This window comes from Pempheris klunzingeri, chromosome 4, assembly GCF_042242105.1.
Source record: "Pempheris klunzingeri isolate RE-2024b chromosome 4, fPemKlu1.hap1, whole genome shotgun sequence".
In the NCBI taxonomy this organism is placed as follows: Eukaryota; Metazoa; Chordata; class Actinopteri; order Acropomatiformes; family Pempheridae; genus Pempheris; species Pempheris klunzingeri.
In genome coordinates, this window is record NC_092015.1 from 14047022 (window position 1) to 14072004 (window position 24983).

The 24983-nt window shown below is 41.9% G+C and overlaps 1 protein-coding gene across 1 annotated transcript in view; it reads left to right on the plus strand.

Moving 5' to 3' along the window:
- limk1a (LIM domain kinase 1a) overlaps positions 1 to 24983 on the plus strand; it is a 47961-nt gene that overhangs the window by 18495 nt on the left and 4483 nt on the right. Inside the window, exons 3-12 of the mRNA XM_070829531.1 lie at positions 4676 to 4814; positions 19140 to 19249; positions 20426 to 20641; positions 20958 to 21063; positions 21591 to 21802; positions 22162 to 22348; positions 22578 to 22664; positions 24124 to 24255; positions 24407 to 24466; positions 24918 to 24983. Coding sequence (XP_070685632.1) covers positions 4676 to 4814; positions 19140 to 19249; positions 20426 to 20641; positions 20958 to 21063; positions 21591 to 21802; positions 22162 to 22348; positions 22578 to 22664; positions 24124 to 24255; positions 24407 to 24466; positions 24918 to 24983 — 1315 coding nt within the window. The remainder of the gene's footprint in view (positions 1 to 4675; positions 4815 to 19139; positions 19250 to 20425; positions 20642 to 20957; positions 21064 to 21590; positions 21803 to 22161; positions 22349 to 22577; positions 22665 to 24123; positions 24256 to 24406; positions 24467 to 24917) is intronic.

Genomic DNA, 24983 nt, shown 5'->3' on the forward strand with positions numbered 1-24983 from the left:
TTTCATCCTCTTCAGCAGTTCGGTTCCTCTGGGAATTAAATTCCATTCATTCGTTCAGGCCTGATGTTTTTCTCATTCAGCCTCAGCTCATTCATATCAGCGGGGACAAATTAATCACGTCAGGTATTGACCCGGGTCAGACGGCAGCGTGATAAATAGGACGCACCGTCATTCAAAAACGTATTACATCATGGTACGTCTGATAGAATAATCTCACTGGGAATAATAAATAGGAATAACGGCAGTCCACTATAGAGCAGCGCATGTGATGATAATTCATCTACCAGAATTAGGAAAAATTATTTCACACATTTGATGCCCACAACATTTAAATATGTACACTGATTTAAGTTCATATTTTTTTCTTGCTCACATATTGAGATTTACAACAACCTTTTTTGCCTCATGACCTCTAAAGTGAAAATAAATACTTGTGACTTGTGACACTCGTGACCTTCCCCTCTCTGATTTTTCCTTGAAGAATATGAAAAGCAGCCTTTGCAGACAAACACTCAGTCTAAGTAACTGTGTCGGTGCTCGGCTTGAGTCAAACGTCGCTGAGTGCAGACAGAGGGAGGTGAGAGGCCGGGGAACAGCCTGCCTCCTCTTGACCTCGAGAAGGAATTTATTACTCTCCCAGACACTTTTAGATAAGTCCATCAGGGATTTGAGCAGGAGGGGGGGGGGCAGCAAGCCACTCCCTGGTTCTCAACTCCCCAGTCATTGGTTGTTTCCTGACCCTTGGGGCATCCAGCTGGGCTTCACGGTGTCTGAAATCTGCTCTGCTCCCTCTCACTTGTTCATGACAGTTATTTATGTCTGAGCAACGTTTTCTTTGTCTTTGACTTTTCCCCTTTTGTCCTCCATCTGTTTTAAATCAGTCAAACCTTATTTAGTCTCTATTTTTGCCTGATATCAGTATTTTCACCTACTCTCTGACATATTTCTTCCTGTGACCTTGAACATCATTTCAGTCATTATTTCGATTTTTTACATTTTTTTAAGACATTTTGCACATTAGAGCGTGAGAGAGACTGCTAAGCTTTTCATCCAGCTAGATTTTGGGAGCATCATAGCAGAGTGGGCAAAGACTCTTGAGTCTTTTACACCGATAATCCTCTTACACATCCGTGGCAATCCACACACAAACACAGTCACACAAAAACGCCCATATGTGAGCGCAAACACACACATTAACGCACCAACTGGAAAAAAGAATTAGATTTTTTTTTTTATTGCTGTCATGGTTTCTTTATATTCATGGAAGTCTTGGCATCGCTGCCTGTCTCCTCCACCTCTGAGATAAGACTTGTGTCCTGCAGGCAGAAATTTGGCGTTTCCAAGTGGGACTCACTAATGTATTCACTCATATCTTTAATACTCTGCTGCTGCTCCCAGTTGTTCCCTGAGAGGTTTTGCTGTGAAGGAACTGAACCTTAGAGCTTTAAGATCACTCCTGTAGCCTCCCCAGGTACGAGGTAGGATGTGTCTTTGTGTGTGTGTGTGTGTGTCTGCAGTGAAAGGCCAAGACAGCTGAGTAGCTCCTGGCTCGGTGCTGCGGACGCCTTCTGAAAGCCTTGACCCACTTCCAAGTCTCCTCCCCTCCCGCTCACCCAAACACGCTGCATACTGAAGCAGCTCTGCCACAATCTGCTGAGCTGCACTGGAGCACTGCATGCAGATGCCGAGAACACTGGGTGTGTCTGTCTGTCTGTCTAATAAATAAATTGTATGTGTGTCTGCATGTGCTGCAAGGTTATATATGTGCGTGTGTGTGTAGTATGTGCAGGCTGACAGTAGGTACGAGACCTTCGGCAAAGTCAGAGAGTTGCTGCTTCTGCTGAATATATTAATGAGTCCCTCAGTAGTTTGAAAGGAAGCGGAGACGTATGACTGCACAGATTTGGGTCAGATTTAAACCCTCGCTGAACAGTTCTGCTACAGAGTGGTGTGTGTAGGGCTGTAACCAAAGATTATTTCATTATTGATCAATTTCTCAATTAACTAATCAATTGTTTGGTTCATTAAATGTGAGAAAATAGTACAAACTATTTCCTAAATGCCAATCCCTAATCAAAAGATGTTTAATTTACTATCATTATACAAAGAAATGCAGAAAATCCTCACAAATGATTATTAAAATAATTGCTGATTCATTTTGCGTCATTTCAACATTGTGTCTGTAAAATGAAATGATGCACGGACAAAGTAAGTAAGCACAGTAATTAAAATGTTTCATACAGTTTGGACCTAATCTGAGGCAGGAATGTCTGAAGTATGTTTTGGGGAATAAATCTAATGTACAGTTGAAGATTGTAACAAATGCAAACCTGATGCCTTTGGTTTCCTCAGGAGGACAAACCTGGAAGATGGTCTAGTAGGTTTGTTGCCAGAATAATCAGCAACCAGCATATTTATAATATTCACCTCAGAGCCACCAGACACTAAGAACTCAGCTATGTGTTGCTACAAAGCAGACATTTTATGCAAATGTAGATAGCGGGATATTGGGATGACACGAGGGACAAAGTGAATTGTTCCAGCCTTTGAAGCTATGCACACTGTTAAATATTTTTGGAGCAAACAGGCCTGGTTTCAAGCTGCCCTGAGCAGGGACGAGGCCAGACGGCTGGCTGACGGGAGGGAAGCTCCTCTGGGAAGGAGTGGAGACACGCTCTCAGTCGTGGCCATTAGACACAGAGATTTTTCCGGATTACAAACATGCACATGCTTCAAGTGTGCAGATGCAAGTGCGCTAACTCTTGTCCACAGAAATGCTTTCACCATAAGCAAAGGAATTAGCACAGGTTTTGATTCATGGCCACATGCAGAGCAAATGGGCGTATTTACACACATGAGCAAATACATGACAACATAATGTTTACAAACAAGTTATAATGAAAATGAAAATGATCAGTAAGAAGCTACCTGATTCATTCTGGTGTGTTTTTCCGCCTGGTGTGATCAACATACGGGACAGAGATTGTTAACTTCCTCTTTCATCTGATATCATTCTTATCATCAGTTACTGGGAAATAACCTTTGCTCACCCGTTTGTCATCAGCGTTTTGAATATGATAGCAGCGTGTGTGAGCAAACTGTGTTTGGGTATTTGCATTGTTTTATCCCCCTCTGTCTGTGTCTGAGTCCGACTCCCTGTCACCCTCCTGTCACTCTGTCAGCATCTGATGTCTATCAGGCTGACGCCACTCTGGACTTTTAGAGCAGCTCGCTATTGATTGAACTCTGGTGACAGATGGACAGAGCAGACAGAGCTCAGCAGATGAATGTGTGTGTGTGGCCGCGCTCAGCATCAGACTGTCTGTACCAAAACTGCACCAAAAAACTAGACTGGTTTAGCCTATAAAAGGTGCCATTGATAAATACAACCCGGAGCAAAAAAAAAAAAAGGTTCATTTTCATAGAAGTAAAACTCAAAACCGTTTTCAAAGAGTATAAAATTGTTTGGGGGGCATTTTTGTGGAAACAGCATCTCAGCTTCAGGCCTCTTGGGGGCCGTTTCCCATGGCAACGTCTGAGAGTCGGCGTTGCTAAGAGACGCACGTCGTGTGCTACTGACAGGATAAAGTCACGTCTCTGTATCGTAGGAAAGTTTGATATTTTCTTTAGCTTTTATGTATTTTTAGCTATTTCACACATCTGCCCCTTTTATTGTCAACATTTTGCGTGACTCACAGCGCTGTTGAGTTTGTATTACATTCCGAAAGTGACCTTAGCAAGCTAGGCTAACTAGCGCACGCTCCTTATGATATTTAGCCTAGCTTGCTAACATTAGCACCGACTAGCGTTAGACATTAGCTAACGCTAGCTCCTTTTTGTCAGCGTTACAACATCATGACAGCTTCTGCACACACTCAGCGCTGTGTTTGTCCCTCTTGGTTGAAGGGAGGGTGGCTAGCAAGCTTTAGCTAGCTGCTTCTCTTTCATGGGTTCATTCGCGGTGAAGGAAAGTGACCAGACTGTTGAACCCCACAGCTACAGGTAACTAATTTAGCCCCGTGACATCAAAACAAACACCAAGGATGTTTCTGTGCTGATTTTTTAGCACAACTTAATTTTAAATCAAGTTCGGCTTGATGTTGACTGATGGCATGTTTTTATATGGCGTCCGTGTGGGTGTTTGAGTGAATATGTTGTTGTGGTTGACTGCAATGACTCATGTGTGAGCTCATGTGTCTGTTCCACCTCTGTTGGGGTGGTGAGTGATAAATCCACAAAGGGACATATTATCACCATCCAAACTATAATTTTGGCTCCTGCAGGGTGTCATTAGGAGGGATAAAGCAAGATCTACATACTGTAATGTTCTGTCAACACAATAACATATTCATTTGGTGTGCACGTTCCTGTTTCTGCCTCCTGGAGGTCTAACCTGCTGGGTTATTCAATGACTGAATTATATCAATGACTAAGGGACTAATCAGAGTACAATAATGAATTGCATATGTAATGAGTACAACATGCCTTAGCATGCATCATTTGGAAATGTCTAATGTTCTCTCTGTTTTGTGTCTGCTGGCATGTCTGGATTTGTATGTGTCACTCATGTTCAGTGTTTATCTCAAAGATCAGTGACATGATTTTATCTTCAAATGTTCATTAAAAAGTCTTTCTGAACTGCTCATGTAGTTCTTTCCATCTCTTCCTCTGTCAGGTGTTGTGAGTGCAGCGCCTCACTGTCCCACTGGTATTATGAAAAAGATGGACGGCTCTTCTGCAAGAAAGACTACTGGGCCAAATTTGGAGAGCTGTGCCATGGCTGCAACGACCCGATCACCACCGGCCTCATCATGGTAAGTGGATCCATCCTCTGACTATCATTTCTCATCACCTCCCAGATTCTTTGTTTGCTGATACACCTCGGGTTACAGCTTGGATCTGTGACACTCAGCACTCACATACATGCAAGACGGCAAACACACTCCTGAGTCACACATTTACAGCCTCACTGATTGGTGTGTGCCAACATACGTGCATGCGCGTAGGATCAGTGCCAGACCTGTAACTGACCCCAATGCCTTTGGTTGCTTTATCAGATTATCAGATTGTTTTACAGACCTCCAGTGAAAGTCGGAGCTGTTGTTGTGACACAGGAGAGCAGAAAGGTTCATGTGCAGAATAGATGTGGTCACAGCACCGGAAAGCAAATGAACAATAGACTTAGCCTCTGCTGATAAGTGATGCTGCATTATAGAAAGGACAAGATAACAGCATCAAAGGAGAGTTGTGTCTATTTGTTGATTAGTGATGGAATCACACACATTCAAAGCTAGAAGAAACTTATTAAAACTGTATGTCAGTGAAATAGAATATGCTGTCTTTGTATGTCCATGGATTCTTTAGTCCTGCGGGCACAAAGCCAGGGGCTGTACAAATGCAGGTGCAAAGCAGTTTTCGTTGGGCAGTAATATTTTTATGTGCTGAAGCTGATGCTGTGTCAGTGCTGGTTAGGTGGGGCAGTGCAGTTTTGGTGCTCTTTCGTCACAAAAACAGGCTTTTCTGCCTGCTCAGACCAACCTTTGGTACACACAAAATGCCTATAATGTATGTTGAATTTTGCCCCTTAAATATACTTTAATGGCTGTGTCTTATTAACATAGCTGAAAGTATTAACATAAGGTAACATAACATAAGGTTAATCTGCAACTGTTTTGATAATCTTTTAAACATTAGTCATTTTTTGAGCAGAAATGTTCTCATATTCCAGCTTCCCTGTTAGGATCTGTGTCTATGTGTGTCTATGTAAATTTTTCAGGTTTTTTTTCAGATATTTTAGAGATCAAACAATCAATTAATTTGGAGAATAATCAGCAGATTCATTGATAATGAAAATACCCATTAGTTGCAGCTAGAGGTTGACTGAGTGTGGATTTTTAAAGGCTGATATAATAACGATAGTTTGAAGCAGGAAAAAGAATAGCCACCAGCCAACCTCACACCAGGCCCACATCAACATCGGGGTGCATCCTGCCACACACACATGGACAAACACAGACAGGGTCTGAAAATTAACACCTGTTAACATATACAAGTAATTCTAGTATCTTTTATAGGAATAGACTCAGTTTGAGACTTGAATTTGGCTAAAGAAAACAAACCCAAGTGATGCATCTTGTGACTAACAAACAATCATAGCGAAGCACAGCGAAGAGTTACCTCCATAATCCAGCCAGTGTGCTGCAGTCAGCTCCCGGGGATGGACGGCCTGGGAGCCAGCCGGTCACTATTGGAGCCAGCCGGTCACTATTGGAGCTTGTAAAATGTCCAATTGATTAATCAGTCAACCTCTAGTTGTATCATGTATTTCAGTGCTCACAGTCACCTTCCAGGAGTTTTGTTAGTTTGTGAGACTGTTTGAAAGCAGCTCGACTGTTGCGGGCTTCATATACTGTACAGTTTGATTACCTGATAAGAGGTTAGCTTTTTGCATAAGCTAGTTGGTGTATTTAGAAATGTGGTCGGTGTGTACGGTTCTCAACGTTCAACAACAGCAGGATTTATGAAGTTCTTATTCCTCCCTTCTCATACATCACTGGTAACTTTGTAGAGTTGGTTTTGGTAATCCTTGTTGTGTTCACCCAGTGAGCTCAAATTAGAATTATCAGCCATGGCAGCAGACGGTATGAAAGCTATGTCAGCTGTGTGTGGCTCATATTCTGGAAAACTACTGCCTGTCTACTTAGTGTGAAGCTTATATGACATGAAATTATCCACAGAAAACACTCACTGGTCATTAGCATTTTAGTAGCTGACAGAAAAATGTGCCAGTGCTTTTTGAACTGGGATTTAACCTAAATCATTTCTTTAAATTTGACACAATTTTAAGGTTTAATTTTTAGACAAAATATCAGCACTGTTTAATTGGTATTTAAATTTCCTTTTAGACTCATGAAGAAAAATGTACTAGCTACAAAATGTTTTGAGGTGAAAAAAACGGCCTTTCAGGCACTCTCATACAAAACCCAGATTATGAATTATTAAATCAATAATTCACTGAATGCTGTGCTCCTTTGATGAGAGAATCTGGTTAGAATAAAGAGCTCAAAGAGTTAATTCATTGCACATACGAGTGTCTTCTTGGACAGATTTACCTCCCGGGTCACATACAGCAGAAAGCAGCTTCTGGCAGGTCATGTGTCATGGCCACGATGAACAGAAATCAGTCATGGCTCGGCCGTTATCTGCCTCTCTGAGTGTGTGTGTGTGTGTGTGTGCGTGTGTTTTATCATTTACATTCCCTCCAGACAACCTGCCCTTTGCAGTGCAATCTCAGTAATGAAGCATGTAGGAGACTACAAAGTGAATTAGGTAGAGAGATTGCTGCACCACTTTTCTGCTTCTCTGGCCTATTGCTCCTCTTACAGTGCAAAGACACTGATTGACTGTCTCTGCAGTTACACTTAAGTAAATGTAAGATTGGTCAGCCAACCAGGCTTTACTTTCCAAGATGGCCAGACCATGGTCGGTTCCCTACGACTGTGACACACCCAGAGAAAAGGACAGGTCTCCCTCAGTCCTGCACAGTCACTGCGCAGATGAGCAAGGAAACACAATCCTATTTTCAAAACCCACTGATGCCACAGCACCTGAAAACGCTGCTGGCACAGTCAGTGAAAACATTTTGAGCTTGTGATGCAGCGATGAGTCAGAGTCAGAACTGATGTTCAGCTAGACAGAAACACTAAATGTGTTTGCTTTTCATGGAGTTCCATCATTAATTTCCTACCACAGTGATACGAGCTGAGTTTTGCCTTCTGTCCGCCTAGTTTGGATCTGGCTGGGGACCCTCTCCCTCTTCATATGTCTCCTGTCAGGCTTCATGTTATCTAATAAAGGAAAAAATAGTCCACATAAAAATGGAGTTTTTCCATATCATCATTACACTGACAATGTCAAAGTGACTAAAGAGGCAATTGCCAAAATATTGGATATGCAGTGTGTTGCATCAGGCCATTGATCTCCACAAAAGGTTTCCACAAAAATGTATTAATGTGTTCTGGAGCTTTTGACCATATTGCACAGTCCTCTTCAGCAGATTGAGTTTGCTCACCTCTCAGCCTTGTCTTCTCAATTGTTGAGCCCCAGAACAAATGAGTAAGTGGACCTTGAGTGCAGATTGTTTTGTCCACTGCTGTTTCCAAGCTCAAAAATCAACCGTCAAACTTTGTTTCTTGTCAGTGAACACAGACAAGAAATTCTCTCTTTTACTGCCCTGTGAATGTGACCATTGTCCTGGTTGAATCTGATCTCTTCGATTATGATATGATGCCAAGCAAACTGCCTTTGTGTTTGTACAGTATGAGCATGCTGGCGTGTGCATGTTTAGGTACAAATAGGAGTGTCTGCTCCCGTCAGCACCTTCAGCCTTGAGTAGTTCAGCCAGGGGACGTTACTCAGTTATTTACCACCCTCACTGAGACTGATTTATGAGATGAATACTGAGTTATCTGATGTAATTGAATTCTCTCTCCTCCCAGCCCTCCTTCGCTCTGTCCGTCCATCACACCTCCTCCTGACAGATGAATGTGCAGCTATCCCACATTCAGTTTAGAGTCAGTCAGCCCCTCTGCAAACAACTCAGGGCTGAGATTCAGGTGGTGGCCACGGAGCCAGACATCAATCTGGGCCTGTTAGATGCCCAGAGCTCAGAAGAAGCTCCTGGTTTCACAGTTTCTCACCTTCATTGCGTTGTCTTTGTGCTCTGTGGATATCAGTTCAGTGTTGACCAGCAAGACATTAACATGGCCTTGGGTCAAGGCTTCTTTGTTGATGTATTATGTAGCCCGTGATGGCCTTGAAGATGGAGCCAGTCGACGTCTTTGGATCTTTTCTTTATACATGGTTAAAAACGAGACATTTTTCTACAAATAACAAATGGAAGAGCAAAAAAAGAATGAGTTAAACATGGACTCCATCTGGGGTATTGTTTTAATTAAAAAAAACTAATGTGGCATGAATTCATAATTGAGGCAAAATTTGAGTACTTTTATGAAGTTTGTTTCATTTAAAATGTGAAAAGTTGTGATTTTACTCACTGCAGGGGGTTTCCTTTAGATATAGACTTGGCTCTCTTAATCAACTTTAGGCACTTTTACAATTGAACTGCTTATGGGATGGATCTAACAGTGGGTGACAGCAGCTGTGGGTTCAGTGCCTTCTTTATAAAACTATGGGTGGTGTACTTACACTGACTTATGTACGTATGTGGTTAACATTGAGAAATGGCGATATTTTGGGTTGGCCATCTGACAAATGGAAAGTCCCAGATCTTCAGTGTATCAACTCCCACTGGTGTGAGGTAGCTCTGTGGTTGAGTGGGAATCTGCCAGTTGATTCTGTAAACGACTAATGATTGTTGTGCCTCTAAGTGAAGACAGACGCATGTGTAATGAGTGTTGGGAAATGGTATTTGTTAAGATGTTTCTGTTGACATTGTTCACGTTGTTTTCTTAGGAACAGGATCAGCTGTCGATGATCTCATTGGTGAGGTTGAACACAGCAGTCGATCTGGACACAGCGCTCTGTCACAGTGTACAAACTTGTTTTTGCACAATTTTATATACTGAAATAGGTGGGAAAATGTTTAGCTATTAAAATGTCTCTGAGGTCAAAGGTCAGGCTTTATGTTGGTAGTCTGTTCACTATGATGTTGTGCAAAGTCATTATGTGTTCTTTTTATTTTGAATATTACAATCAGTATCAACACTTTGAGGTATAGAGAGATCATAACCTGTTCAGTAATCCTCACTTAAGTGTTTTTAAACTTGTTTGGCATTTCTGACTGGAAACAGTGATGAAGGCAGCAGCTCCTGTGGGCTGAAGCCCCCCTCTGTGGCTTGGCTGTGGGCTGCTGAGTTTCATGTCTGAGCTGACTGCCAGCGAGTTTCACTAAAGCCGATCACACCTTATTTAACCTGAAGTTACTGATACAACTTTTCACTGTTGATACTAAAACAAAGTTTGAAGCTTTAATGCAAACTCATGTTAAATTTACTGAACAGGCGCTGCCTTTCCCACAAGTGATGATTCCATGATCATTTTAAAGCGGATGTGATCATGTTTTTCTGTTTACTATGAATCATGTGTCTTCTCATATGTGGAAGGTGTTGCTCATATTGATGACACTTTTTTTTGTTGATAAAAAGCAAGTTTACAGTTTAAACCGCTCTAAAAATCCACCTGCCTAATACCTATCGAATCTACCTGGCCAGCACCAAACGCCAGACAGACATAATTAGCGGCTAGCTGGTGAACATAGTGATGCTTTCAGCAACTAAAGAGCAGACCAAGAGCATAGATAAACAGTGAATGAATGCTCGATGATATTGATCAGGTGGCCAGAAACACAACTCCTGAATGTAATGTTATTGGATTTGAGTGTTTGTTAACAAGTCTGCCATATCAACTTGGAAGGTGATGTCAGAGTTGTTGTATTCACAGCACTTGCATGTTAAAATGCACAAATATAATGTTACAGTAGCAAAAGTAGAAAAGAGTCATAAGGTGTGACAGAAATACCTGCGTAACGTTGGCTAACATTAGCCAACATTAGCATCCATAAGATACCAGTCATGACAGACCGAGTAAAGCTGTAGCAGTAAAAACCCTGAGTGCAATGATTTGAGCAAGAATTTGTTTTATTGCTTCTGAATTCAATGTTTTATTGTGAAGAAGAGGAATTCCTCATTTTCCTCTTCAAAAAATTACATAGTCAAGCTTTAAAAGAAAACTACTCCATAAAATACTTGAAGGCAGGTACAAAGGTGATAGAAATAACAATGCGTTCCTGGATTTGCTTTACTCATTAATTCAGATCGGATGATTGTAAGATATTTATAATGGCAATAAAGGCGTGTGTTGATAGTCTGTGGCTGTGTTTTGGTATAAGCCCTCTCCCAGTCCTCGATGGTGACGTGGTGTATTTAGCAGCTATTTCTTCAAATGACATCAGATGTTCACTGTCAGGATTGTATAAACCCCACATCAGAGCTTCATGGGGGGAGAAATAATTTCCTAATAGTGGAGTTACGAGTGAGAAAGAAGCAGTTTCCCCAGTATGTTTTTTTGATTTGGTGCCACATACCAATCATGTTTCTCACTATGTGATTTCTTCTCTTCTTTATAAGCTTTTTAATTTTAGAAATCACATTGTCATGATTTTGTATCAATTAATCAACATTTAAAACTGTGTCAGTCAGTAGATCTTTAACATTCTGATCAATCAAACTGAACTTAAACTCCACAGTAGTTGTATCGTCTGCCTGTTGACTTTTACTGTAGATGCTGGCAGCAGTATGGTGGCTCCATAATGCCCACAGTAAATTTATCTGGTTCTCTGTACCAGCCGACTCTCTCTGCTGTCTGTCCCCACAGCTTTAAGAACCAACAGGCAGGACAGAGACGGCATCTGACCGTCTATTAATATCTGCCCACTCAGATGAGATCGACAGTTGGCATGCAGGACATGTTAGGGACATGAACAAAGTCAGACAACAAGGACAAGTGAGAGAAGAGGGCGGGAGAAACAGTGACGCAGCAGCAAAAGATAAACCCAGAGAGAGAGATTATACGAGGAGAGGAGAGAACATCGGTCAGCTGAATGCTATTATTTAACATTACAAAAGCATATGCTGCGTCTTCATTCATGGTATTGATTGTGATCTGTTCTCTACACTCAAAGACAGACACTAACATTACACTCATACTGAGTGAAAGTGGAACCTTTTTTGCATTTTTTTGTTTCATTTTCACAGGGTGAAATGCTGCAGCTTGTGATCTGATCAGTGTGGGACACGAGGATTCACTTTTGCTTCATCGGTTTGTTTATTATTCACTGTTCATTTCAATATTTAATTAAGCAGTCCACAAAATGTCAAACAAGGACTTAGTTGGTTAACTTGGCTAAGTAATTTTAAGATAAGTGACATTATGCACTCTGTGTTTGTGTTTTTCGAAGTTACTGTGAGTAAAAGATTCTGTTTATGATCATAAATGTTTTATCCAGTTCATATAATTTTTTGTTGTTTATTTAAGCATAGTTGTCACACACCTTCTGGTCTCACCCCCTCAAATTTAAAGATTTACTGCTAATCTGTGGTGTAATATCATTTTAAGATGGGTTTTGGATCGTGGTGTGTTTTAGCAACTTGAAGACATCACCGTTGGCTCTCAGGTATTTTTCTCTATTTTCAGATATTTTTAATGACTTAACAATCAATTAATTGCAAAAAATAGACTTGTTGATAATGGAGATATTCATTTTGCAGTTCTAATAAAGACAAGTTATAGTGATCAGGGGAACAGAACAACGAGTGCATACAGTGTAGTGTAAGTTAAGCTATTTGCTACAGTGTACAGCACTCTGTTTACTAGAAATATACTTGAAACAATGCTGTTGTGCCTGTGTTTCACTTTAACATTACAAATATATAATAATGAGATTATAAATAAAACTAATTTATGTAAATACTAAATAAACACGTAATATAAACAAATTAGCTAATGAAGAATGGTATTCCCTCACACAGTCAAGAGTCACTCTGCTCATCTTCACTGGTTTTAAAATGTGATTGTAGGAATGGGGGCAGCATGAGAGGAGGAGGAGGAGGAGGAGGAGGAGGACTGAGGAATTTACCAAAGACACCAGGGGGTGGAGGGTGTGTGTGGTTAAAAAGGCCGGCGCATGTGCGAGAGTGGGCGGGGCCAAACAGGAAACGATGAGGTCATAGCAAAAGTGAGAGAAGAGGAAGGCAGGGAGGGAGGGGGAGAGCCGGGAGGAGTGACATTGATTCAGAGATGAGCTCAGCTGCAAAGGCGTGGGCTGCTCCCTCTCTCCCCTCCCTTCTCCTGCAGCTCTGTCTCTCCGGCCGGCTTGGCCGCTGCCAGTGTTTTGTTGTGACAGCGGGGGAATCGCCTGCGTCAGTAGAATGAACTAGAACAGCGAGGAGAGACGGCAGCTCTGGCTGACATGGTGGGAGACTTGTTTTTCTGGAGCTTCTGCTGTCTCAGGCTGTGGAAGAGGGATAAGAAGGTGAGGCTGCTCTCTGCTGCTCTGGGTTACTGGGTGTCTAATGGGCGAAACTGTCAAACACGAGCCGGCGAGGAGGCAGGGAGGCAGACAGTCTCATGTGGCTGGTTCAGATGGTTTGCCGGTTGCTTCTGCAGAGACTCTTTCCATCTTTATCTCTTTAATTCTAAAACTGAAGCCAAAGCATGATACTGTACGCCACTGTGGTTTTGTGTGTGTCAGTTTAAAACTGGGTCACTGTATTGCCTCGTAATTGCATAGCTGTTCCCCTTTTTCTGCACGACGCTCCAGTTTTTTCTTTTTTTCTTCATGTCATGAAAAACTGATGAGCCATGGCATGCGTGCTATTTTTAGAGCGCATTCTTCCTCACATAAAAGTAAGATTCAAAGTGTGTGAGTGCATGTGTGCAAACGTTCAGAGATGGACCACAGTTGTTTAATCACTGTGCCACTGTACTGTGTTATTTTTATTTACCACTGACATGCAGGCCACATTCTGCACAGTTTCCTCATTTTACCACCGTGGATGTGAGACTTCTAGAGAAAAGGGAAGGAGCTGAATACATTAGCAGTATTTCTAAAGCTGAGGCTTGTGGATACTGTGGTACTGTACTGTTTGTAGCTGAGGGGGGTTTCCATTCAGATAGCATCAATACGGCCCACTGTCTTCTCTCTCAGGCTTTCAGTGTAATTGTATTTCCCTAAATGATGTCTACTGTAGAAAGTCAGAAAGGGAGCCAGGATCATGTCTTCCTTTGACTATTTCAACCCCAACAGCCTTGATTGCAGCAGTTTGAAACATCTTGATCATGCAGTATATTGTGTTTTATCAGTCTGTTGGGGCTTAAGGGATTTCCTTTGACACATTTTTGGGATCTGACCCAGTTGTAGCTCCCTCTCTGGGGAGTATCAGGTACCTAATGCACATGCTGTTTTTGCTATTTCTTCTAAACATCCGCATGAAGTCATTGTTTTAACCACAAATCTTAAGCCACGTGTTGATTGTAGGAGCTCAGTCACATATGGACTGTGTTCTTTGAGTTTATCCAGTGGAGTAGGTTTTGGAATAAAGGTCATTACATCAAACATGAGGTTAAGCAGAGCCAGATCTCCCATCGTTTAATGAGGCCGTTCAGAAGCACCTTCGGCAGTGTTGTTATGAGGTCATCGTTCCACGTTTAGCCGAAGCGGAGTGAAGTCAGCCTTGTGTGTATGAGAGACCAGGAGGCACGCAGAGGTTCCCAATGAGTGTAAACACATGCAGTAACACACATGACCTGTAGATCTTTAGTCATATGATGTGTAAACAGTCCAAAACCCACAGATGTGAGATTAAGATAAGATTGTTTAGTTCACTGTCAAAGAGGACTAAGAAAACCAGCAAATGTTCACACTTTTTGTGGTGGCAGTGAACTTCTTGTTTAAGATAAAGCTGATTAATTGTCCAACTGATTTAGCTCAGATTAAACTGACCTTCTCTGCTGTGGTCCTGTGGAGCAGCAGATGCTCAGCAACAGGCTGTCTGATGAGTCAAATGTATAAATGAACACGTAAACAAACAATGTATATGATTTAGATACTCTAAAAGGGAATCAGATATTTAAAACTTAATATCATCAGTGTTTGCCATTGTCCATGTTGCTTTTATGATATTGAGGTAGTTTAATGCCTGGACAGTGATACTCCTCTACTTCAGTCTGAGGGAAAGTGCTCCGCTTCTACATGTCAGGATTTTATGAAAGCTCACTCAGCACACCTCACAATCCCCTGATTTCACGTTCAAGTAACTTCTGTTTTATTTGTCATTCAACAGTTGCTGCTCTTCATCTCTGTACTTTTGGGAAAACACACACTCACCCTTTTCTTTACCAAATGCAATCACAGATGAAGTGATGTTACTGGAAAATGTCACGGGGGAAATTCTGAAATGTGTTGAAAATGTTATAGAGTAGGAACTAAATGACTCGGTGTGAATCATGACAAATAAAAAGAACTAAAAGTAGAGTTGAGATGTTTTATTTGAGGAAACAAGAATTTATTGTTTTATTATCCATACTTTCAGTTTCAGTAGCCTGTGAGTGATTGTTACTTTCTCGTTCTCAACTCAAATCTAAGTATTTAATGTAAGGTGTTAACTGATTATAATGTCCAGATAAGTGATCACCAAGAGCTCAGCTCAGGAAAAGTCAACATGGGTGACTAAGGGTCAGAGGCATTTGTCAAGCATCCCTGACTTAACTACCAACGTGTTTCTTAGTTGTTTGCTGTCGCTGAGAGCATCAGAGCGCCATAAATTCCATACAAATGGCTAAAAAGGGTCTGTTCACATTCCACAGCCAACTTAAGGTCACACATATAAATCATTAAAAGCAAATAAGCTTAAGGCCCCTGACACGCCAAGCTGACAGCCTCTGTGGCCGACCACCACTTGGAGGGTTTTTTTGTGTGTGTGTCTGCTTAACCCTCCAGAGTCTTGGGGTAAAATGGCCGTTTTTTTACTACTTTTCATTTTACCTTTTGTGTTTCCCATTAAAACTGTTGAGTTTGCTTTCTTTGTGTTTGTGTCTTTGACGCCGACGGGCGGTCTGAGACTCTGAAGAGTTAAGCATGTTTGCATTGAGTAGAATAATGTTCATTTTGTAGGCTTTTCTCTAAGCCTCAACTTTTTTCTGTTCATTTGTTCAAATGCAAATGATTTTTTGGACACAAGTGTTGACTTACAAGTGGAGATTTACTCAACTCTGCTGAAAATTAACGCAGCTCTTCTGTAAAGATTAGTTGCGACTTAATATCAAAATCCACTGTCTGCTCGGTGTGCCTGCTGTGTAGCTAACATAAAGTAGCTAACTGACAAAGCTAACGTTAGCTTGCTAATGCTACCTGTTTAGAGAGAAGACACACGTCTGGTCTGACATTTAATTAGTGATGTAACCTGGGAGGATTTTAAATTACATTTCACAGAAATAACCAACACTTTACCCCAACATACAAATTGATTAGGTTAGACAGTTAATTTTGTTTGGTCCCTAAAGCTGTGATGTTTTTGTAGATATGTTACAACTTTGTGATGCTACGATGAGTTTCTGCTTATGTGGTTGATTATATTTTATTGAACGTTGCTGCAGATGTTTCTGAGTGGCCGATGTACACATTACACTACTTACATATAAACTTATTAGTAAACCACTAATTTGAATCTAGCTAGTCTAGTTGGTATCAACTGCGGGACATAAACTTAGAAATGTATTTACGAATAGCTGATTGCCTAAAAGATCAGATTAAGGATCATCTGAGGATGAGAATCACTGTGAACTGAATAGTAGACTTTGCAGCAAGGGGTCATCACCAAAAATGTCGGAATAAGTCTCATTTTTAGCTTAAGGTAAAAAAAAATAAATAAAAAATTAAACGGGGGCACATCAAATCAAGGTAACGATGTGGCAACTGAACATTGTGCTGCAGCTTGACCTGGTTACTGCTGGAGCCTGTCGACCCGCTCGCCCTCCCCTCAGGGAGATGTGCGCAGTATGAGACCACGAGGCTACATGAGCAGCTAACACACAGTCACACATTCATGAGCGTGATGAGCTAATGCCCAAATTATTAAATGCACTTCAAGACACACATGCACAGATAGACATCCGGTGGTGTTTTAATACATGTGATGTTTCTTGAATCTGACATGTGAAAGCTGTTTGTCAGACAGTCAGATGGTTTGACATCACACAGAGTGACTATTTATTTTTTATACTGTCTGTCGTTATATCTGCACTCTGGAGAGGAAGCATGTCCCAAATGTGAGGACAGCAGCTGTCGCCAGTCAAATGTGGTTTTAGAGAGGGTGTGGGAGTGTGTGTGTTTGGGTGTGTGTGGGTGTGTTTGTGGGTGTGTGTGTGTGTGTGTGTCATCCCCGCATGGCAAGCAAATGGCAGCCACAGTGTCAGGTTGTGCAGAGTCACATAGCCTTTTCATCACCGTTCCCAGCTGTCCTCTCTTCCTGTCTTTCCCATTTGTAGGGCTGCACCTAAGTGACACACACACACACACACACACTCACACACATAAAGAGAGAGAATACACAGCTATCCACAAACAGATCTGATGCTACAAATTATAATGGATTTATTGTATTTAGCTTGAAAAACGATCTTCCTTCCTCAGATTTTCTCTGGTCATCTCTTTTTCATACTTTCGATTTTGTGTTGCGTTGTGTTTACGCTTGCTGTCGATGTCAAACAGTAATTGTTTTATGGCTCCTTTTTATGAGACTGCCAGGAGGACAAATAAAGGAGGACAAATTAAGTTCTACGACTGCCTCGTTCCCTTGTCCATTACAAAGCCATTATGTCTCTGTTTTCTCCTCTCGCTCTTTCCGTCTGCTATGATGTTGTGTTGTGAACGTGACCATGAAACAACATGTGTAGCAAAGAGGAGGAAAAACCTTAATCTGCAAGTTCAGTATTAGTTGTTCTTTGTCTTTTGTTTGTTGCAAAGTCAGTCTTTATTGTTCTCACTCCAAAAAACAGGAAAGTGGAAGATAGAAAACCATTTCCTTAGAAAATACAGTAGAGTCTGGATGTTATCTTGCTCCTTATATCAAAACCAAGTGGTGGCATGTTCTCTTGGTGTTTAGCTGGAGGGAGCAGCTCAGATGAATTACTTGAAAAGCACTTAATTAATATGCTTGTTCAGTGTTTGCCTCCGTGCAGCCTGAGGACCCTCAGCATGTGTTTGTGTGCGCTCGTGGCTTCACTGCTGCTCTCCAAGGAGGGTGGGGCAGCAGACATATGGCTGAACGCAGTGATGTTATTGATTCTTTGATCTTCACATTTTCTTCCTTTATGGCTCATGTTTCCCTGTTTTCTTTCAGTTTGATGGACTGTTTAGAAGAAGCATTTGTCTCTTTGGGCGGTTCTAGTTCTGCTTTCATTTTCCAGTCACTTTTAAGGCTGCATCTCAGAGTTGTGCCTACATCTAAGAGTTATAATTTGCCCTTCAGTGATGTTGGTTTGATATACAAAAGCCTGTTTTACAAATAAATCTTAAAAATCGTAAAACTTTAATGTCTTTGAATTATGTATTTTATTATCAAAATATTACAGAAATATCTATGTTTTTTCTCGAAATGATTTGACTACAAAGTACAAAATTCTTTGATTTCTGTGTCTTTGTTTTGCATTTAATTGATTGTTCTTTGTTCAGCATCGGGCCCTTCAATGCCCCTCCTCACTCTCTGTATACTGAATTAGCATTGCAGATGATTGCAGTGGAGACGTGCTGTCAGGGGGACCGCTCCCTCCAAAATTTTCTGCCACTCAAAGCAAAAAATGAAACCACAAGCACAGCCTCAGGGGAGCGAACAGCTATAAGGGACTCGACCTTCGGTGCTTAACATCGTAGCTCATGTTTAATCATAGAAGCCATTAGGTGTTTGAGTGGGTGGGTCATTTACATCAGTGGGTGCAAAATTACCTGATGGAGTTAAAAGAGGTCGATAATGATGTATGTGGAGGTGAGGGCCCACTTTATCGATTTCTCAGTTGATCAGCAAGGACAAACAGATTTAATGAGCAACGGTAAAAGTGGGAAGGTTGTTACCCGATGGAAATGATAAATAGTTGACCGTGACCATTTCCTGGTGATTTATCTGATCATATTAACAGGTTTTGGTTTTCTTCCGTTGGTTTGAAGAGCAACCAGAGCCGAAACCTCCAGCGGCTGCTTCATCCTCAGATCTGCCAGTGTGATTAATCTGCTCATTGCCTGCTCTGTTTTTTGGCTATAACTCAATTCCCTCTCTTGTTTGCAAAACTGCCCTAAGCCCTGGTGGGGGATCTGGCAGCAGCAAATTCAATCTCTCAGCTCTCAGCATTACCCTCAGTCACCAGACCTCGCCCTACTTCCCCGACCAGTTATTAAAGCCTCATGTAGCCTGTTGCTTCGGTAACATCAAAACCACTGTTGTGAATTCCTGCCCTGGAGTGTTTTAATAAAAAAAGAGTTGAGAAAACAATCCCTTCGACATCCTTGTACATCAATTTTTCACGGGCAGAATGTTCTTTTAACCATGTCTTTGGTTTTTCTGTGACAGGTCGCAGGGGAACAGAAATATCACCCAGAATGCTTCACTTGTCTGAACTGCAGGGCGTTCATTGGTGATGGAGACACATACGCTCTGGTGGAGCGATCCAAACTCTACTGGTGAGCTTCAAGCAAAATATCATAAGAAATGCAAACACCTGAATGTCATAGTCTGTCAAAAGTCAGATTGTGACATGTAGGATTTAATAGTTCTGAAATGTTCTTTTTTATTGTTAATTATCTTAATTCCTTCTTCTGCAGCAAACTAATATATGTGAACCCCTTTGAAGTGCAACCAAAGCCACAAAAAACCCACAAGAAGCCAAAGCTGCAGTTGATTGACAAAATCTTCAATTTGCGCAGCTTATTTTGGGCTTCAAAGGACTTGTTGTCAACCACAGTTTTACCACAGATGTTTGAGCTTATTAATTGTAATGTGGTGCATTTTTGCGGTATTTAGAGCACCGAATTTTCCAGCAAAATAACCATAAAAGAGACTACTCAAAGTGCAGTTGTTTGAAGCAGGTGTCAGAGATGTGCTGCGGTGAATAACTCAAGACAAGGTAGAATCAGAGAAGATGGTCTGTATTAACATATTAACAGCTCCAACAGGATCAGTCTTGATGGCTGCAATAGAAAACCTGCATCATGAACATTATATAAATCATTCGACTTTCACAGGTCACTTATTGTGTCTGTTCGTTGTGTTAGTGTGACTGTCATAAGCCTTGGGCTTCAAAAACAACAGGGTTCAACGTGAAACAAGCTGCACTACACAGAGATACATGCAGACAGAACAGCCTTTGTCCTCCTCTCTGAGTGGAGGTGGATGATGACGATGTGATTGTCTCAGATCATTACATTTTTACATAAATTGCTTTTACATAAATTGCTTGTCTGATAGAGGTGAAGCATAAGTGAGAGAGTAAAGCATGCTGTGTGTCGTGTAAAATAGAAAAGGTAAATGTTCCCAGCATTCCTCAGGTTTTAGAGAAAATAGTCTTGTTTGTCAAAGTTATGAAACAGATCTTAACTCATCAGAGGTCACACCGGCCTTCAAATCTGAACAATGACAGCTAAGTGTTTTCTCAAACACATCAAGAGCATCACGTCAACAACATGTGATGCTGTTGTAACGAGACCTTGATGTTCCCCCTGATTTCCCATGATTTCATGGACGGTTGTAGAGCCAGAAACCGCACTACAATTTCTTCTTTTTTCATGACTTTGCCCCACCTTTCCATCTATCCCTCCTTCCTTCCCTCATCTTTTTTTCCTCTTCCTCTCCGGCTCCAGTGGTCACTGTTACTACCAGACCATCGTCAGCCCTGTGTCGCTACCGGACTCGCCATGCTCACGGATCCCTCACACCGTCACACTCGTGTCCATCCCAGCCTCCGCTGAGGGCAACAACGGACGCAGAGGGCGCGGTTTTTCCGTTGCCATCGACCAGCCCCTCAGCCCGACCAACGGCTACAGCCCTGAACACGGACACACTGTCAGAGTCTCCCAGTGAGTCTATGTTTGTATGTGTGTTTGCATATTTTGTGGTCGTTGTGTGAGGAGGAGAGACTACACTGAGACTAGGAGAGGCCAGTATGGTGGAGGACAAAGGATTCAGGGGGGTAGATTAAAACTGGATGACAGTGTGATAGATGAGATTAATTTAAAATGTATAATAGAGTGGTAGGAAAAGGAGATGAGTCACTGTTATTCAAATGAGCTAAGATCTGAGGTCTGTGTGCAAACAAAAGTGTTTCAATGTGCGCAGGAGGATGTTTAAAGAGTTCTTTATAATTTATTCTGCTGATTGTTCTTCTTTATTCAGGGTGGACCCAGACTGCATCAGTCCAGATGTGAAGAACTCCATTCATGTTGGAGATAAGATCCTTGAAATCAACGGGACGCCCATTCACAATGTCCCACTGGATGAGGTATTCACCACACTGTCCCTGGCACATTATTTACCTCAGTGGAAATATGATCATTGAAATCTTGATGAATTCAATTGTCCTGTGGTTGAGGAGGGAAACGTCCCAACATTTATCTTACAGCTATCCTAAAAAAGACTTCACATGTTCCCCAATTGTAAATAAGCAAAACGAACCACAAATGATCGTATCAACTTTTTGTGAAACAGTTTGACATTTAATTTTGACGAAATAATGTACGTAATCAGCTGTAGAAGAACAATTAATTGGTGGCTTTTACATTGAGTCGCTCTTTGAGATGCAAAGTCACATTTTCTGCTTTTTGTTTTTCGTTAAAGGGAAGTCAAACTTTCATCCCTTCTAGTAACCTTTAACTTCAGCTTTTACGTCATGAGATGTAAAGGTTGACTATCATTACGCAACGCAGCACTGTAACGCCTCCAGCTATTACAGCATTTCTTTTAGCTATAAGAGGAAACTGTTCTAATTTAAGACAGACCAGCTCATCTTAACTCCCTCTTCCTCTCCAGATCGACCTGCTGATCCAGGAGACGAGCCGGCTGCTGCAGCTCACCATTGAGCATGACCCTCACAGTCAGGGGCAGGAAGGAGGCTCCTCAGAGGCTGAGGAGCAAGTGGACGGCCCCCTGTCCACCCCTCTGTCAGAGGGCCCCAGCCCCATCCTGCCCATCACCCAGCCCCCCATCCCCGACATCAGCAGCCTGAGATCCCGCATCATCACGTAAGACAGAAGGCTTGATGTTTTTTTTTATTGAACCTTTACTGTATGAAACAGCTCTTTCAAAGGCGCGTTCCTATTGGCTGTTGAGTTTTTGAGCGACACGGCTGTGACCCGGAGGTTGTTCCCCTGTTTGCTTGAATTGACTCATTGAAGTTTTGCTTGAAACTTTTGAAACAAATTTGATTCCATATCTTTTTAGCATATAGTCCCTAGATCAATATTTCTTATTGCAACAGCAAATAAGTAATCAAATTCTCTACTCTTCTTCATCCCTTCCATCCTCTTCATCTCTCTTTTTCCCCTTTCCTTTTCTTCCTCCTCTTCCTGTCACACTTCTCATCGCCCCTCTCACCCCTCAGGAGGAGCTACAGCATTGATAAGTCGCCAGGCTCCAGCAACGCAGCGTCCCCCATCTCCCAGAGGAAGGACATCAATCGATCAGAGTCCCTCCGTGTTGTGTCCAATCGGACACACCGCATCTTCCGTCCATCGGACCTCATCCATGGAGAGGTGCTAGGGAAGGGCTGCTTCGGACAGGCCATCAAGGTCAGACCCTGTTTGCATATATTTATACCAGCCTGTATGTAAAGTACATCACATACAGCACTGGAAGTGAACAAATGTGGTCATACTTACATTGTCCAGAAGATGGCAGCAGTCAGATAAACAAGAGGAGTGTGGAGAGGTGAAATCTCACACACTTTGTGGTCAGCTTTACATCAGGAAAACGTCTCCTAGCTCGTTTTTTCAATGTGACCCGTCTGTGTTGTCATAGGTGACCCACAGAGAGACAGGAGAGGTGATGGTGATGAAGGAGCTGATCCGCTTTGACGATGAGACGCAGAGGACGTTCCTGAAAGAGGTGAGTGGAGATGGACGACGATCCCACATGTTGCGCCATCAAGGAGTGGAAGATTTACTCAGCTCTCTACTCAGAGGCTGAAGCAGCAGCTTGTTTGTCCTAAGCAGAAATCTAAGTGTTGACCTCAGATCATAACATAACCAGGATGTTCATAAATCATTTTCTTCAATACAAACCTAATTTTTGACATTAGTGATGTTTTAATGCTAGTCCAAGAGTTAAAATGAGAGCAGCCAATAGCCTGAAGTTAGTGAAGCAAGTTTGTTACAGGTTTGAATTCCTGAACCAGCTGGAAAAATCTGTCCTGAGGAGGTAAAACATTTTTATACATGACCAGACGCTGAATATTTTAGGTAAAACCAACAGCTCCTCTGTATGAATGTAGGGCACAAAGGAAGTGTTCTGTGGCTTGAATAAATGGAAGTGAAATACATAAAATTACCTCTGAAATAGGACGAAAGGGAGTGTTAACACAGTCCTCTCCCAAAAAGTGATGGGTTAGCAGAACCTATTTTACCTCCTACACATAGCTACACCTCTCCCCTGTCTCGCCTGTATTTGAAAAGATAATAGAGAATGACTCATACACAGACATTAAGACTTTTTGAATTATTGTTACCCTCGAATTATTCCTGATGTTCCCGTTTGATGTTCAGTATCTTAGACTCACTCATCTGTTAACAACCTTCTAATTGGGATGTTTGAAGTTCAGGAAAATTGTTCCCGTCTGGTTGAGTGTATGTATGTGTGGGGTGTTAGATTTATTTTTAGGTTACGATAATACTGAGTCTTTGCTTTGTAATCAGTGTAGATGACGACAGAGTAGAAGGAGCAGCTATAAAACAAACCCTCCCGACCACAATGAAGCATGATTATTACTCCCGCTGGCTGTTTGTTTGTAGGTGGCCCAAGTCTCACATTACGGAGTCTGTTGTAATTTTATTCAGTGCTCCTCAGCCTCTCTGGTCAACATTAGAAACGAACGCAAACTTTTCAGACAAAGGCATCATGAGGATAATATTTCAGGCTTATGTGCATGTAATATTGGCCTTCCACGTCCTCCTCCTCCTCCTCCAATATGTTTTATGAGGTGTCATGCTGTGGTAGTGCCCTGAGCACTACTTGTAATTTCATACACCACATCTATACAGGAAGTCTCTCTGTTGCGTGTAAAATCAAAATAAATAGAGCAGAAACGTGCAAGAGGTGCCAGTAGGTTTCAGTGAGAAAGGGACTTGGGGACTAAATTCAAACCCACAAATCATCTAAAGCTGAGATTAAAATGTCCGTTTGTGATTGTCGAACATTATTTGAACTCCCAAATGTTCATACTCAACTTGAGCATTAACATTTAACTGTCCAAATAAAGTGTTAATTTTCCTATCCAGCAAGTAAAGACCAAGCCAAGACCCTAGAACAGCATGCAAATGTGTAAAAATGTCTGCCGCTGTTTCATCAGGTGAAGGTCATGCGTTGCCTGGATCACCCCAATGTGCTCAAGTTCATTGGAGTCCTCTACAAGGACAAGAGACTGAACTTCATCGCAGAGTACATCAAGGGAGGCACCTTGAGGGAAATCATCAAGAAAATGGTGAGAGGGGAGCATACTTCCTGTTCAGTATTCAAAATGCACGGGGTAGACCTAGTAGTCACTTTGGTGATGGTCTGCTATTGCTTTGCCTCGGGTGGAGTCTGTGTCGTAAGACAATAACATTTTCATTAATCGTGGTTTTTGCTCACAGGACAGCAACTATCCCTGGAACCGGCGGGTCAGTTTTGCCAAGGACATAGCTGCTGGCATGGTGAGTTCAAAGACTTTTTTTCACCTGTAAATCTAACAAAGCCAGTGAAATTTCTTGATGGGTGCAGCAGTAAGGGAAGGTGCTGTGTTTCCTGTTATCTGCACTGCTGTCTCCCTCTAGTGGCCGTGTTAATGAAATACAACCCTTCTAATAATGTGCACAATCTTTTCCACCCCCCCCCCCCCCCCCCCCCGCTATTGAAATTACAGCATGAATTCCTGCAGGATTAGACAATCGGTTCTCAGTGTTTCCCCTTGATTGGAGTACAATGATGAATGTAGTGCATGACTGGTTTATTGTGTTTACACCAGCACCTACTGATGACATGAAACAAGGCACGATTGTTCCTCTTGGCACAGGTTTTAGATTACCACTAAAAGCATCTCTTTTCTCTCTTTATTTGTTTTATTCCTCCACCCTCCTGTCCTCTGTCGATCAACCTGTCGTTCAGACATATCTGCATTCCATGAACATAATCCACCGGGACCTGAACTCACACAACTGTCTAGTCCGAGAG